Source organism: Microtus oregoni, unplaced genomic scaffold (assembly GCF_018167655.1).
Source record: "Microtus oregoni isolate MIOR12 unplaced genomic scaffold, Mior012 000021F_ref0000039, whole genome shotgun sequence".
Lineage (NCBI taxonomy): Eukaryota > Metazoa > Chordata > Mammalia > Rodentia > Cricetidae > Microtus > Microtus oregoni.
The window spans coordinates 1,526,696-1,539,719 of NW_024543080.1; the positions used below are offsets into that span (position 1 = coordinate 1,526,696).

Sequence of the window (13,024 nt, forward strand, 5' to 3'; positions counted from 1 at the left end):
GCGGCTGGCCACAGGTCTTTGCATCAGTTTGATGGCAGATGACCGCCAGAGACACACTCTTTCCTTCCACTAATGTTTTAGGTATAATAAGCCACAATACTGATTAACTTACCTCCATTAGGTTGCCAGCTCTACTTACAGTGTTTTCTTGAGGAGTCTTGTGTGTGTGTATGTGGGGGGGCATTTTCTGAGTGCTACCATTGCGATTGGAGTGGTATGATCCCTACAGGCTTTTGCTACCACTCTCTAAACAGTGTTCTAAGAAGAGCTTTGCTAGGCAGACAAGATGTTGACACAGACGAATGTGAGTGTATGTGTGTGTGTTTTGTGTGTGTTTGTGTGTATGTGTGTGCCATTAGGGTTTGGGAAAAGTTGAGCAAACCCGGAAGTGACAGGTGTGAAATGTACCTGGATGTGGGACAGATGACTTTCTAAGACTTCACAACTATCAAGGGCTATTTCAATACGTTTGATTTTTTTTTTAAAAGAAGATTTATATTTGTGTGTATGTGTGTGAGCCTGCATGAGTGTACATACATGCGGCACATGCATGTAGGAGTCTGTAGAGGCCAGAAGTAGGTTTTGGGGTTAGAGGCTGGTGTGAGCCTCCATGTGGGTGCTATGAGTTGAATCCAAATCCTGTACAAGAACAGCGAGCGTTCTTCGCTGAGCTGTCTCTCCAGCACTGAGTCCAAATTTGGGGGATAGGTATGGGGGTGGAATCCAAGTTCTTATCTACTTTACAGAAGAGTAAATAAGAGTGATAATAAAGGCTCTTTCCTTTCGCTGCTGCGTCCGCAGCCATGAGTATGCTCAGGCTACACAAGAAGCTTGCCTCCAGCATCCTGCGCTGTGTTAAAAAGAAGGTCTGGTTGGACCCCAACGAGACCAAAGCCAACTCCCGTCAGCAGATACGGAAGCTGATCAAAGATGGAAGCCTGTGACTGTGCATTCCCGGGCTCGATGCCGGAAAAACACTTTGGCTCGATGGAAGGGTAGGCATATGGGCATAGGAAAGCGGAAGGGTACTGCCAATGCCCGAATGCCCGAGAAGGTGATCTGGATGAGGATGCGGATCCTGCGCCGCCTCCTCAGGAGATACCGTGAATCCAAGAAGATTGACCGCCATATGTATCACAGCCTTTACCTGAAGGTCAAAGGGAATGTCTTCATAAACAAGTGATTCTCATGGAGCACATCCACAAGCTGAAGGCAGACAAGGCCCGCAAGAAGCTCCTGGCTGACCAGGCTGAGGCTCGCAGGTCTAAGACCAAGGAAGCAAGAAAGCGCCGGGAGGAGCGCCTCCAGGCCAAGAAGGAGGAGATCATCAAGACTCTGTCCAAGGAGGAAGAGACCAAGAAATAGAGCTTCCCTCGAGTCTGTACATAGTGGGCTGCCTGTGGCCTCAGGTGGATCAGTCATTAAAATAAAACAAACCTTTGTCTGGTGAAAAAAAAAAGAATGATAATAAATACTGGTAATTTAGGGGATAAGCTCTTAAAAGGGAACTGGGGTGATCTGGGACTATCTGGTAAGCTGTTTACTGCTGATAGGCTCCAGGCACTGGGGCACAGATTCCTTGGGGAGCCACATTGTACTGCAGTCATGTGGCTGTGTATGTTATCCTGGTCACCCCAGTTCACCTTCCTTAGCTCCAGGTCCCACATTTTTAGAAACAAGAGTTTGGGCGGCTTATTCTCTAGCCTCTCACCATCTGTGCTAATCACTCAGGACAACCTTTCCACTGAGTTCCAGCCCCCACCCCCATCCTCCAGGCCATCCTTGGTCCTCTGACCAGCCACTTCTAATCGAGTGTACTTAGAAATGTAGTTTCTGCCTCTTGAAACAGTTTCTGGGGCCCTTTTGGAGGTTTATCATTTATTGATTTTTCTGGAGTTTTCAAGTCCTGGCCAACCATCTTCAAAGACACTTGATTGGGTTCAGTGACAGGTGAGTAGAGATGTCAAGGAAAAGTCACAGTTCTGGGTAGCAAAGCTTCCCATCTTGGGAGTCCTAGCCTTCATCCTGTATGTGAAGGATGCTGTGTGGCTGCCACTGTTGGAGGCAGCTCTAAGATAGCCACAACCAGATGGAGACAGGGTTCCTCCCGGGCTGTGACAAGTAATGCAGGTGAAGGGTTTCTCCACCGTTTGTCTTGTCAGGGCCCAGTGAATTATACCTGAATTATCTTCATGAAAAGTGGCGATTTGAAGAGGAAAGAAAGTCACTTCTGTCTATGCCATATAAGGGAATAACACTGAGGGTTTGTTGTTGTTGTTGTTTTTGTTTGTTTGTTTTTTAGTTTACCTACAGTTTCTGGATTTCAGATATTATCATCTGAGTGGTTGTCCTGTTTATTTAACCATTCGCCAAGGGACTTGACAGTCTAGCCTTTGGATGCTATGACCATGTCCTCCCTAATAGAAGCACAGCACTGATAACCCAGGTGTTGAAAATCCCAGTGGAGGAGTTTTCAAGGATAATTTTCTTCCCATTTCTAGCAATATTTTTTTTTATTTTTTATTTTATTTTATTTTATTTTTTTTTTTTGGTTTTTTGAGACAGGGTTACTCTGTAGCTTTGGAGCCTGTCCTGGAACTAGCTCTTGTAGTCCTGGATGGCCTCGAACTCACAGAGATCCACCTGTCTCTGCCTCCCGAGTGCTGGGATTAAAGGCGTGCGCCACCGCTGCCCAGCCAATTTTGTTTTTTTTAATGGAACTTTTAGAAATTCTATCTCTGTCCTGGTTTTTGGTTGGATAGAGGTCAGAACATGAAGCTATTTTTCTCTATGTCTCTCTTTCTTTCTGAGACAAGGTCTCTCTACATAGCCCTGGATGTCCTGGGATTCACAATGTAGACCAGGCTAGCATTGAACTCACAGAGAGACCTGCTTGCCTCTGCCTCTGGAGTGCTCAGATCAAAGGTGTGCGCCATCATTTCCAGGACTTCTGTTATCACCATATCTCTCTTGATACGCTCTTCCTAAATGCTGCTTTCATTTGACACACTGGCATTATAGACTTTTTTTTGTTCTAACACCCTCTCCCTGGGCACTGCCTATCCCAGCCACATACCACCTGGTTACGAGGTTCTTAGCCCCAATCTTATCTCCCACCTCCACAGGTGGAACAGATGCTGCTGGGGGGCTGAGCTTAGCCCCCTCATTTAGATGCAATTACCTTTCAGCCTATTCAAAAGAAGGATTAGCCCAGGTTGTGTCCTCCTGCAACCTCCACGGCTGCTCCTCATCAGTCCTTTTGAGTTTCCCTCGGCTCTGAATCCCCAGACTCCATGAATTCTGAATGCCTCCAGTGTCTAGACACACGGCCAGAAATCTGAGTCTGCTCTCAGGGCCCTGCACTAGGTCCCCAGGAATCCCAATAATAACCTAATGAAATGACCTTTGGCCTGCACTGAACACTGTCTGACATGGGCTTTTTGAGTGACAAAACACAGAGGGTCAAGAGCAACTTCTCTAGACTGAGGCAGTACTCCCTGTTCCGAAATATAAAGTGCCTTCTCATCCTTCCCGTTGACTGAGACAGGCTCTGCACACAGTACCCACGCAGCATCCCAAACCTGAGAGCTGACGAGAGGAGCAAAGGCCAGATAACATGCCGGGGAGCCAGCATGATGTCTCTTGACATGAGCAAACACAGACACACACGTTAGACACACACAGGCAAAGATGCAATCTGTGCCCTTTAATTCCAGGCCTCTTGCAAATGAAGATCTTTTCAACTTCAGCCCTGGTGCTCGTCCACATGTCCAGTGCCTGTCAGTTTCCTTCAGTTTTATCTGATTCATCCTGGTGATGTCTTGACTTGAAAATTCTTGGCTCAGTGAGGTTAAGCAACTGGAGCCAGGTTCCTCTACACCTGTTCACAAGTAACTGTAAAGGAGCGTGTGTAAAAATGACACCATGCGGATTACAGTCCAGACTGGATCTAAGCAGTTTGTAATATTTGATTGCATGTGTGTGTGTGTGTACGTGTGAACTCAGAGCACTTGGGCTCTTCCTGGTTCTGACAATGTGTCACAGCTATTTCCTCAAGCTGCGTGTCTTCCGCTGTTATGAGAATTACTGATGAAATCTTACTTTTCGTATCACATGTCACTGATGATGGTGTTTTCTTGTGTTTCATTCTTTTTAGGAAAGTATGCCTCAGACACCTCCCTTTTCAGCAATGTTTGACAGCAGTGGTTACAATCGAAACCTCTACCAGTCTGCAGAGGACAGCTGCGGGGGCTTGTGTTACCATGACAACAACCTCCTTTCTGGATCTTTGGAGGCACTTATCCAACACTTAGTACCCAACGTGGATTACTATCCAGATGTAGGTATCAGTGTTCCTCTGAAACCCATTTTTGGTATGGCTTAGAAATTGCAGTATGAGTCGGGCGGTGGTGGCCCACGCCTTTAATCCCAGCGCTCAGGAGGCAGAGGCAGGCAGATCTCTGTGAGTTCGAGGTCAGGCTGATCTAGAAGAGCTAGTTCCAGGACAGGCTCCAAAGCTACAGAGAAACCCTGTCTCAACAAACAAACAAAGAAAGAAATTACAGTATGGTATACGGGCATACTATCTTTGCTGGGAAATTACTTTGGTCGCTAAGAATTTTTTCTAAGAAGAAATTATACAGTAATTATTGAAAGTTCTGAGACCACATTGAGCATGGGGATGGGTCAGATGGGCAAAGTCTCCACATCTGATTTTTTTTTTTTTTTAGGTTGTCCACCACATTAGGCAGTCTAAATGAAAAGATATCTGTAGACTTGATCCATGCTGATGTCTTGCTCTGTGAAAATGCAATTAAGGATAGCATTGGGTGCTTCTGTCATGTGACTTTAATGTACGTAGGGAAAGTCCATAGAGAGAGATAAGTTACACACAGATGCAGTAATTTACAGATCAGACATCGGGTGGTGTGGGCCTCACTTTGCTTTCCCTTGACATGCTTGCATAGACGGCACTTTCTAACCTGGGAGGGCTGCTGTATTCTATCTCAGTCTTGGTTGTTCCGAGAGGCAAAAGGGGGAGGCGTATCTTCTTACTGGTTCCTCTTAGTATCAGCAGTCAAGCCAGGTGGCCTTTCTGGGCCACGTGAGCGCCCCTCCCCTCTTGTGTCTGTTGAGTGGGATTTAGAAGGACAAGAAGGTTGAGTTTAACAGGCAGCTGTTTATTGATGGTGAGTTCCTGGAAATGCCTAGAGACCACATTTATTAGTTTTTATAAATACAATCATAACCTGTGTTGCAGAGGAGAGCGTGCGCTTGCCAATGGTAATTCACCGTAATGTCCTTAACTGAGTTATCTCTGTGTGATTCATTACATAGCCTTTTCAAATATGTTCCCAGAGATGGAAAACTTGTTATCGAGAGTATAAGGAATCCCTTGTTCAGTACTGTAAGTGTTTATGAAGCACTAAAGGTGCCGAAGGAGGGCCGGGGAGCCAACAACCCATGGAATTCCTCTTTTGATGGAGAACCTGAAACTGTTAGGATAAATAAGCACCACATCATCAGTGGTTGCTTGAGAAAAGTATATAGTGCTATATTGTGCTTTATCAGATTGCTTAGTCTTGAGCAAGCCAGGAGGTCAGTTGAAAGTCAGCCTTCGAACGTTGTAACACAAACACCGTGTGTGCTGCACGGAACACACTGGGCAATTCTTGACTGAATGCGGGTAGGGTAGGGTTTCTGTTTTTCTGTTGTTATTTATTGGTTAAAATAGTATGTGGACACGTGACCTTCTTCAATGTGGGTAACCTATTTAAGCCAGCCTTGATTCTCGCTGGGCTGAATTTCATTCTTCTTGATTACACTGGAAAACGAATACATCCTGGCTCCCTGATGACAGATAAGAAAATGTCCTCTGGGCCATTTCGGGAGTCGAATTTATCCTGTGATTTTTAGTATGTTTCAAGGGGAAAGATAAAGTGGTGGTGGAGGGGACTTGGCATTTACCAGAACCCACAGCCTCTTAGCTCCAATGTATGAGGAGATTATAGTGTGCTGGGATGGCGCAAACTCAGAGAGGTGGTGACGAAGACGACTCTCTCTCTCTTGCTGCAGAGAACGTACATATTCACCTTCCTGCTCAGCTCTCGGTTATTCATGCATCCGTACGAGCTGATGGCCAAGGTTTGCCACCTGTGTGTTGAGCACCAGCGACTCAGTGAAGGGGACAGTGATAAGGTAACACAGCATTTGAGTTTTATGGGTTTTGTTGTTATTGTTGTTGTTTTGGGTTTTTTTTTTTTTGGATCTGCTAACTCTGGCTTAGATTCCATGGTGATGGTTTCCAAAAGTGACCCCCGTGTAGCCCCAGGCTGATGTGCCTAACTGGCACAATGGCCGGTGTGAAGGAATTGTGGGGTAGGGCTACAGAAGTGGGCCGGTGATGGAACACTAACCTCCTTTGTGTACAGCCCTAGGTTAGCTCCCTAGCACTGCAAAATAAAATACAATAAAACAAGGAGCAGTATAAAAGTCACAGAAGAATCCAGGCAGTGGTGGCTCATGCCTTTAATCCCAGCACTCGGGAGGCAGAGGCAGGCGGATCTCTGTGAGTTTGAGGCCAGCCTGGTCTACAAGAGTTAGTTCCAGGACAGGAACCAAAAGCTACGGAGAAACCCTGTCTCAAAAAATCCAAAAAAAAAAAAAAAGTCACAGAGGACTGTCCTGCCGTTGTTAACTATACTTGGCATTGCTATGAAGGGGGCTATAGCTGTTGCTTCTTCCCCAGAGAACGTGCGGCACCAGAAGTTAGTGAGTGACACAGTTATTTCGTTATTTATTTAACGCAGACCCTGGTGGTGGATATCCCTGATGTAGATTTCTTTTTCTCCCTAGAACCAGATGAGAAAAATTGCACCTAAAATTCTTCAACTCCTGACAGAGTGGACGGAAACGTTTCCTTATGACTTCCGGGATGAGAGAATGATGAGAAACCTAAAGGACCTGGCGCACAGGATGGCCAGCGGGGAGGAGGTTGGTCATGGGAATGTAGTGGAGCCAATGGGGTTTCCAGGTGGAACCTGGGAGGGAAGCAGGGCTGAACTGACCCAGAACTCAGCGTTGCCTTTTTCTTTTGCCTTCAGCCAGCCCTCAACATAGCATATGTTGGCCTTTTTTGGTGTGTCACGTGGTGAACGGTTATTCCATGCCCTTAAATGAGTGTGATCTGGAGTCTTAGGTTGTTGTTTCCAGCTGTGTTCATGCTAATTCGTGTGGCCAGGCGCATTTTGTTTTTATTCCACTTTGGTCTGTGTTCTTCAAAGGTTTGACCCAGCTCACATGTTAATTCTTCTCTCTGTGTGTCTACCTACACTTACAGTAGATATAACTAAATAGCATATTAATAACTCATTAGAAATAGACAGTCCAGACTATGGAGGGGGAACGCACACCTGCCGGTGTTGAGAGCGAGTGCATCTGGAAAGGGCGGCTGTGATTGGTCCGTTCCAGATAAAAGGGAAATACAGTTGGTTACATAATTTACAGGGGAAGGAAAAAGCATCCTAGGGATTCCGGGCATTAGATGGAAAACGTAGAAATCTGGGGCTGGTAGAACATTCGTGTGGCATACATGAGCCCGTGTGATGGTGAATGCAATGAAAACAAGAGAAAACAAAGTCTTAGGAGGGTTTCACATAGGAGGCCTCGCTTGCTCTTTTATGGTGTTCACAGCGCACACTCTGATCAAAGGGAGAGCACGAAGTGTTGTATAATTAACAAAGGTAATTCGTGGAACTGGGGTGTCAGGCTGGGGGTGGCGTGCAGGAAACGATCCAAGTATTCTGGTGCTGGAAGTAGATTCAAGGCTAGGACCTGGAATAAGTGGAGGTTCAAAGCAGGTCTCTTAGGTCATCTTCCATAAATATCACCTCTGCCAACTCAGCCTTTGATAGCAGGTGCTAAGCAGCTTCAACAGAGCCGAGGTATTTGAAGCAGGCCTGGAGGGCTAACTTTGTGTGTTGAGGCTTGCTGGGCAAGAATATGTTTGTAGTTTCCATGCAGCAGATAAGCATCTGGGAGTAAGTTTGGCACGGTGTAACTGTCACCTAGAGAGAAGTAGCTGGAGTACCTGACAGGGCAGGGATGTCCTTTCCATTGACACACTGCCCCCTCCATGACAGCTCCCTGGAGAAGCCGATTTCTCAGCTCCATGCTGCACAGATAAGAGCTCAAGACACCTGTCCTGATTCATGGGAATGCTCACGCCATTTTCCTAAGCCGAGATCAGTGAAATTAGGGAAACCCGGCTGTTGAGAGCTCTGTGCTTAGTTGTCTTGTGTGGCATTTAACTCAGGGGCTTTTGCTGTTGCTTTAAGCATCATGTGGAACTCCCAGCTGGTTGTGAGCACACAGTGTTCTAGTCAGTTTTCCCGCCTTAGGTTCTTGCTGCTGTGAATGAACCCCCACAAAAGGGAAAGTCCGCCAGGGTAGCATTGCTGCAGGCATTCTGTATGGGTGGCTGCTACTGGCCGCTTGGCAGGGCCAGGGTTGGCTCAGTGGCTTTGGTTTGTGACCAAGACAGGTGCCATCCTAGGGCTGTTTCTGTATGAAGGTGAGAAGTCACAATCAAATTTTCATTTCCGTTCAGTTGTAAAGAACCATTGACATTGCTGGCTGATTGTTCTCTGTAGCTTTTTCGGAGAGAAATTAGATCATAACTGTTTCTTCCTAAAAGGAACACTTGATTTTTTTTTTAACGGATAAAATGCAGTGATTTGAAAATGCCTTATTGGTGGCTATTGGTCTTTCTTATCTGAAATCAGAGATGGTGATCCTTTCTGTTTGCCAGCTGAGATCTGAACTTTATAAACAAGGTCAAGCCTCCAGGGATTGGGTGACGTGGAGGAGGGGGTCAGACAGCCTTCTGACTCTGGCTTCTTGTTGGCATGTGTTACTTGCCTACTCTTTCCATACCATGAAAAGGTCAGCTGGCTTTGACAATGGCATGGCACGAGAAAGATCTCCTAGGGAAACAAGGACTCCGTCAAGTGGAGTCTGCATCTGCCTTGACTGGCCAGGGCGTCACAGGAAGCCACCTTTCCTTGGCTGCTTTTATCCAGACTTTGGGAACTGGGTCCACACATAACCGTTGCTCGAGTGGAGTGTGCTCTGCCTCGTCCACCAAATTGCTCGCTCCCTTCCCATCTCCAGAAACCATGGCACTGAGTGGCTGCTAATGTTGGTGCGGTAGAGGCTCTTGCTGCATTGATTGTCTTGGCGGTCTCCTTCCTGTCACGTGTTTAAACCTCTCTCCTCAGAGAGACCTTTCACAACTCCAGTCCCAGCCCCTCCCATTCTTGGCTTTTGTGCTTTTTGCTTCACGGTACTTTGGGATTTGTGCTAAATTGTTTGTGGCTCTGCTGGACTTTTGATGATGCTCTCTTCGTTCCCCATGACATCTTTAACTCCTGTCTGAATGCCTGGCATGTAGTTGGTTCTCAGAATATTTGAACGGATGGATGGATGGATGAATGAATGGAAGGATGGAAGGAAGGAAAGAAGGAAGGAAGGAAGAAAAAGAAAAACTGAGCGGATTAACAAAGAAGTCAACTGTGAGAATGGGGAGACATCATTCCTCCCCGTGGAAGAAGCTTGGGTTTGAACCAGGGCCTGTTGCTTCTTGCCTCTGACTTCAGGGAAGGTTTTTGGCACTCAGTGAATCCAGGTGTGCCCTGTATATAATTTAGTCAAGTTCCTTAGAATCTGCTAGGACAGTTCCACATAATTTGGCTTAATATGCTTCTCCCCTGGGGATTTGCCCCAAATGGGGTGGTTTATTGGGGCTCTCCGGGAAGAATCATGAAATGAATCTAATGATTGAATTCCATGACAAACGGCTGGAGTGGATAGAATGCGATTTCTCTTCCTTAAGGGGCTGGTCTCTACGAGGACTTCTGTCTTTATTTGCCAGGTAATTACTGTCTCTGGCAACTGAAGTCATAAAAAAGAATAAGTACACATTTAGCAGTTCGTGACTCAGTGAGGAAGCATGCTTAACCATGCAGAACCTCACTCCTCAATGGGATCAGATGAAAGCAAGAGACTGAAAAGGGTCCCATTACCCCCTCCCCCATTTTTCTGCCAGTACCCCCTCCCCCATCTTTCTCCCAGTACCCCCTCCCTCATCTTTCTCTCAGTACCCCCTCCCTCATCTTTCTCCCAGTTCCCCCTCCCTCATCTTTCTCCCAGTACCCCTCTCCCATCTTTCTCTCAGCACCCCCTCCCTCCCCCATCTTTTTCTCAGTACCTCCTCTCTCCATCTTTCTCCCAGTACCCCCTCCCCCATCTTTCTCCCAGTACTCACCTCTGCTCAGTGGGACTTTTCCCCATGGGACTCAGGCTGCAGACTGTTCCTACTCAGCCCTTTCTTTTCCCCTTGCTATTCTGCTGGGACCTTCAGGTGGTGACCTGAAGAAAAATGGTTGTTTCTACCCGAAGTCTCTTGTGTGAGGGACCCTGAGAGGGAAGAGGTGAGGTGTGAGGTGCCGAGACAACCCGTGTGGGATGTAAATAATGGACATTTTGAAGATTAGTTTTTCACTTTTCCAAGTGAAAAAGAACTTTCCTACACGTGTCTCATATGTATGGTGTCCGAGAAATACCACCAAGTGGGCTTCCACTGTATTTGCTCCAAATCAAAGTAAAAATACCAATCCCTCCTCTCTGCACAGCGCCAGGTGTTGTCAGTTTTGTGTGCATCCTCCCAGAGCGCCCCCTTGGCACGTATGGCTCTATGTACAGGTTCAGACGCCCGAGGAACAGTGGGTTTAGGGAAGTATCCGTTTAGAAACCTTTGAGTTCTTCTTATTTGACCAATATCCTCTTAGCCACATCATGCTGTGTTTCGTATTTTAGTAATGGTAGTTGTGGGTTACTCTTGTAAATAGGTCTTAATGGCTGTAAAAAGGCAACCTTATAACATGTTTTCTACTCAGAATGGTACACGGTGCAGCTGAAGTGTCTCAAGAACTCTTTGCATAATTTTAAGAAGTAGCAGGAGCACTCATGTAGGCATTTATAAGGACATTTGGTACAGAAGACTGAAGTAAACACAAGTTAGTTTTAGTGTATCTTAGTGTTCCCAAAGAAAGGTGAGGTTAGGGTGGGGAAGGAGAAGCACATTCCTTAGCCTTGATTGGTTTGGGTACCAAAGAAAGACACATTTTCTTTGAGTGTTAGACTTCCAGCTTCCACCTCTAGTCCTAGAAGGGTGATAGGTTGTTTAAAGGTGAGGGTTTTTTGGGGGGTGGGGTGGGGTGGGGACTGGTTCCTATGTATCTCAGGCTTATCCCTAGGATGACTTTGAACTCCCAGTCCTCAGGCCCCACTTGCTCTGTGAAGGTAGAGAAAAACAAAGGGTATACAGTGGGCCTGCTTAAGAGCGTATTTGATGTCATTGCCAGGTAGAGACGAAAAAAGATGGAGAAGGCAGTGGTTGCTTTGAACCTCTGCCTACATGAGATGTAGCCAATTTCAGATTTGTAATTTCTTTATTGTGAACAGCTACAGGTGTGTGTGTGTGTGTGTGTGTGTGTGTGTGTGTGTGTGTGTTTAAACACACTCTAAGCCAAATTAGAAATAAAGATACTTTTTATGCCTTTTAGATTTATAATTTTCAAATTTCCAATTCTGGCAGATGGTATCAGGAGCCTTTTAAAAAGCCAGTGAGGCATAAGCACGGGCCTGCCTGCCTTGGTAGACTCCCTGGGACTGTCAGCCTAAGTGACCAGCTGGCACTGTGTCAGCCTGCATTCCTCTCGTTTACGTAGGCATCATCATTTACCTAGAAGGATAGTTGCTGTTAGCAGTTTGGGGCCAGAAAAGAAAGACAAGAGCAACACTGTATTAAATAAGTATACCCAAAGAAAGGATAGAGGAAGGGGTTAGGGATGGATGAATGGATGATGGGTAGATGGATAGATGATGGATGAATGGATGATGGATGATGGATGCATTGATGATGGATAGACAATGGATGAATGGATGGATGATGGATGTTGGAGGATGATGGATGATGGATGCATTGATGATGGATGGATGATGGATGAATGGATGGATGTTGGATGGATGATGGATGGATGGATGTTGGATGAATGATGGATGATGGATAGATGATGGATGGATGGATGATGAATGATGAATGGGTTGACTGCCATGTGCCAGAGTATGTGTGGACATCAATATCAACTCATGAATGGGAAAAAATGGACATGAATCAAGAATAGGTTAGATAACAAAAATGGGTATCCAGTTCCACTGTAATAGATGTCAGGAAGGTGAATGACAGGGGAGTGGAAAGTAAGGTGTACTCTGCTCACATAGTTTCCACGCCCTCAGAAGAATGAGGCTAAGTGATAGGAATGGAGAAGTCATGCAGGCGGCTATAGGAACATGGGGAGAGGATGATCTGCTTTGAGATACACGTTGGTTTCATCTAACAGAAGTGAACAGGCACACTCTCACTAGAGAACACTTCCTTGTGTGTAGTATCCATTACACTGGGTCACCGCCACAGCTAATCTGACGTTTCTGAGGTGTTTTCAAGGCCCAGCCTGAATGACAATTTCAAAAGCATTCTAAGAGAATGGTCCAATGAACCTAGGTTTTTGAACACTTTGCTGTGTATGGGTGTCCTTGAAGCCGGTGGAGCTCAAAGCGTTTGAAGGCAGGGTGTCTGAGGTTGGCAAAGGACAGGCAGGTCAAGAGTGTCATCCTCCCCTTGCTTCCTAGCAGACGTACCGAAAGAACGTCCAGCAGATGATGCAGTGTCTCATCCGAAAACTCGCCGCCCTCAGCCAGTACGAGGAAGTCCTGGCGAAGCTCAGCTCCACAGCCACTGACCGGCTCACGGTCCTGAAGACCAAGCCCCAGTCCATACAGCGCGACATCATGACGGTCTGCAGCGACCCTTATACGTTGGCCCAGCAGCTGACTCACATCGAGCTGGTAAGGCCCTATCTTCTTTGCCCTTTGTGGCCTCAGAATTGTTTGCTTTGGCATCGAG

At 46.3% G+C, this 13,024-nt stretch overlaps 1 protein-coding gene and 1 pseudogene across 7 annotated transcripts in view; both read left to right on the forward strand.

The window, feature by feature from the left end:
- The window catches only part of Rasgef1b (RasGEF domain family member 1B), a 515,623-nt gene that overhangs the window by 488,350 nt on the left and 14,249 nt on the right, over nucleotides 1-13,024 (forward strand). For 6 of the 7 annotated variants that reach the window (XM_041671328.1, XM_041671331.1, XM_041671332.1 and 3 more), the window contains 4 exons: nucleotides 4,157-4,339; nucleotides 6,076-6,198; nucleotides 6,856-6,993; nucleotides 12,751-12,966. In XM_041671328.1, coding sequence (XP_041527262.1) covers nucleotides 4,157-4,339; nucleotides 6,076-6,198; nucleotides 6,856-6,993; nucleotides 12,751-12,966 — 660 coding nt within the window. The remainder of the gene's footprint in view (nucleotides 1-4,156; nucleotides 4,340-6,075; nucleotides 6,199-6,855; nucleotides 6,994-12,750; nucleotides 12,967-13,024) is intronic. The other variant, XM_041671329.1, reaches the window with a different exon arrangement.
- LOC121460772 lies at nucleotides 804-1,431 on the forward strand (annotated as a pseudogene).